Source organism: Gavialis gangeticus, unplaced genomic scaffold, assembly GCF_001723915.1.
Source record: "Gavialis gangeticus isolate Ggan-Ray unplaced genomic scaffold, GavGan_comp1, whole genome shotgun sequence".
In the NCBI taxonomy this organism is placed as follows: Eukaryota; Metazoa; Chordata; order Crocodylia; family Gavialidae; genus Gavialis; species Gavialis gangeticus.
Genome location: NW_017729027.1, coordinates 17,172,937 through 17,175,011, shown reverse-complemented (window position 1 = coordinate 17,175,011; position 2,075 = coordinate 17,172,937). Strand labels below are relative to the sequence as shown.

At 51.4% G+C, this 2,075-nt stretch overlaps 1 protein-coding gene across 1 annotated transcript in view; it reads right to left on the bottom strand.

The window, feature by feature from the left end:
• The window catches only part of MB21D1 (Mab-21 domain containing 1), a gene marked incomplete at its 5' end in the record, with an annotated part of 25,373 nt that extends 23,302 nt beyond the window's left edge, over positions 1 to 2,071 (bottom strand). The window contains one exon of the mRNA XM_019520331.1: positions 1,880 to 2,071. Within this exon, the coding sequence (XP_019375876.1) occupies positions 1,880 to 2,071 (192 nt within the window). The remainder of the gene's footprint in view (positions 1 to 1,879) is intronic.
• Positions 2,072 to 2,075: the final 4 nt, after the last annotated feature.

The following is a 2,075-nucleotide window of genomic DNA, read 5'->3' as shown; positions in this document are numbered from 1 at the left end:
CTGGTTTCCCTTTCCAGAAGAACATATAGCCACCCCCCTCCTCCCCCACAGACTTACTGGCCAGACACTGCTCTCCAAGCTGCCCGGCTGCATTCCTGGCTATGTGCATTTATCAGTGATGTCAATTAGCCAAAAAAAAAAAAAAAGCGCCAACAGCCAATAACAGTAATTTTCATTTTATCAGTACCAATCTGATATGCAGCAGATATACTGGTACACCTCTAGAGGGGGCCACCAATTTTGTGTTTGCCCAGGACCCAATAAATCTTAATCCACCTCTGGTGCTGTTCAATTCCCAGAAGTTATGGAGGGGGTTCTTTGATCCTATAAAGGTTGAGACCCACTGTTGTAAGGTCTCTGGTAGGTTGATACCGTATGATTTCCCGTTACAAAAGCCAGGTTGACTTTTCCCCAGCAAGTCCTGTTTGTCCATGTGAAGACAACCCATTTTTTTACTGTAATTCCAATAACTCCAGTATGCAACACAGGATACTGGGCATGATGGGTATTGGTCTGACTCAGTAAATAGCGATTCTTACATAATTTGTGAGGAGTAGCTATTAAGCTCACTTGCTTGTAGTTCCCCTAGATCTCCTCTGGAGTCCATTTATAAGAAAGGGATTGTATTGGCTACCCTCCAGTCCAAAGGCTGTTTTAGTGATATCATCTAAAATTAATAGACCTGCAGTTTCAAGTCTGAGCTTCTCCAGGACTCTTGTTTACAAAATACCATCTGAGCTTAATTTGCCACTGTTTAGTTTGTCAGTTTCCTCTATAGCCTCATCTATCAACACCTCAGCTTGAGTCAATTTTTATCCATCCCCTGGAAAGAGTGGCTCCAGTCACAAGAGTTTAACTGGGGGTCAGCAACCTACAGCCCCCAGGCCAGATCCATCCCACACAAGCAACTAGATACGGACTGCAGCCAGATGCTTTATCCATGCTACCTGATGGCTGACCATCAGAAAGGAGAAGCAGGAAGTGGCAGAAGCATCTGGGTCCCAGCCAGAAAGTGTAGCTGACTTGTGTGTGCTCTAGCTTAATTCACAAAACAACTCACTCGGTTTCTCCACCACAGCCTTAACCTTCCTGAGCACTTACTCTGAAGGCAGTGAGACACAGACAGAGAGAACAAGCTTTCCAAAGGACTCTGCCACCCTGATACTTGATTTATCGCCCATTCTGATTTACCCAACTCCTGAATACTTTCCAGGCAAAGAGGGCAAGACTAAGCCCTTCCCCCCGCACCCATAGGCCTTGCCCTCCAAGTACTCAGCTGCTTTTCTTTGCTAGCTGTGTGTCTGCCACACCTGTGTACTGCTCAGCCCCTCCCCCGTGCTTCTCCCAGCTTCCTGCCTTCAGAGACCTGAGGAAAAAGGTCTTGCACTGGAAAACTGGTCCTTTTTTTTCTTTATATATTTCATGTAACAGGTCAAAGTAGCCAAACCAGCTCCAAATCCAACTGATTGAACAGAACTGAATCCTTCTGAAAATCGTATCGGCTGAGCAGGCAGAACACAATGGTCCTAGACGCCAAGTATAGTGCTACAACACATCAGCACCCTCCATCCCAGGCTCTAACTTGCCTGCCTACCTTTACCCCAGCCTCATCATTGTGCCCTAAGAAACCCTTGCCTCTCAGCCAGGCTGACTGAGCCCTGCCCGTTGATTTTGTGCCAGCAACATGACCCCCGCTCCCCGCTGGCAAACGTTTAACCCTCTTTGCCCCCTTACATTTCTGACCAGCCCCAGGGCGGCAGCACCTGGCCCCCTGCGCTGCTGCCGGCCCCCATCCTCACCCCAGACCCCTGCCGCTTCCGCCTGCAGCGCCGCCCCCCAGCCCAGGCTCGGACAGGGCAGGGCAGCAGCCCACGCTCACCTTGAGGTGCTCGTAGTAGCTGCCGGTCCCGAGCTTCTCCACCTCGCGGAAACTGCTGTCGCGCTTCACCGCCTGCACCAGCCGCGCAGCCAGCTCGTTCACCAGCGCCGCCGCCTCCACCGTGTCCCGCCGGGCGAGGCTCAGCCGGCTCAGGACGGCCCGCAACAGCTGCCCCAGTCCCGGCCCTAGCCCCGGC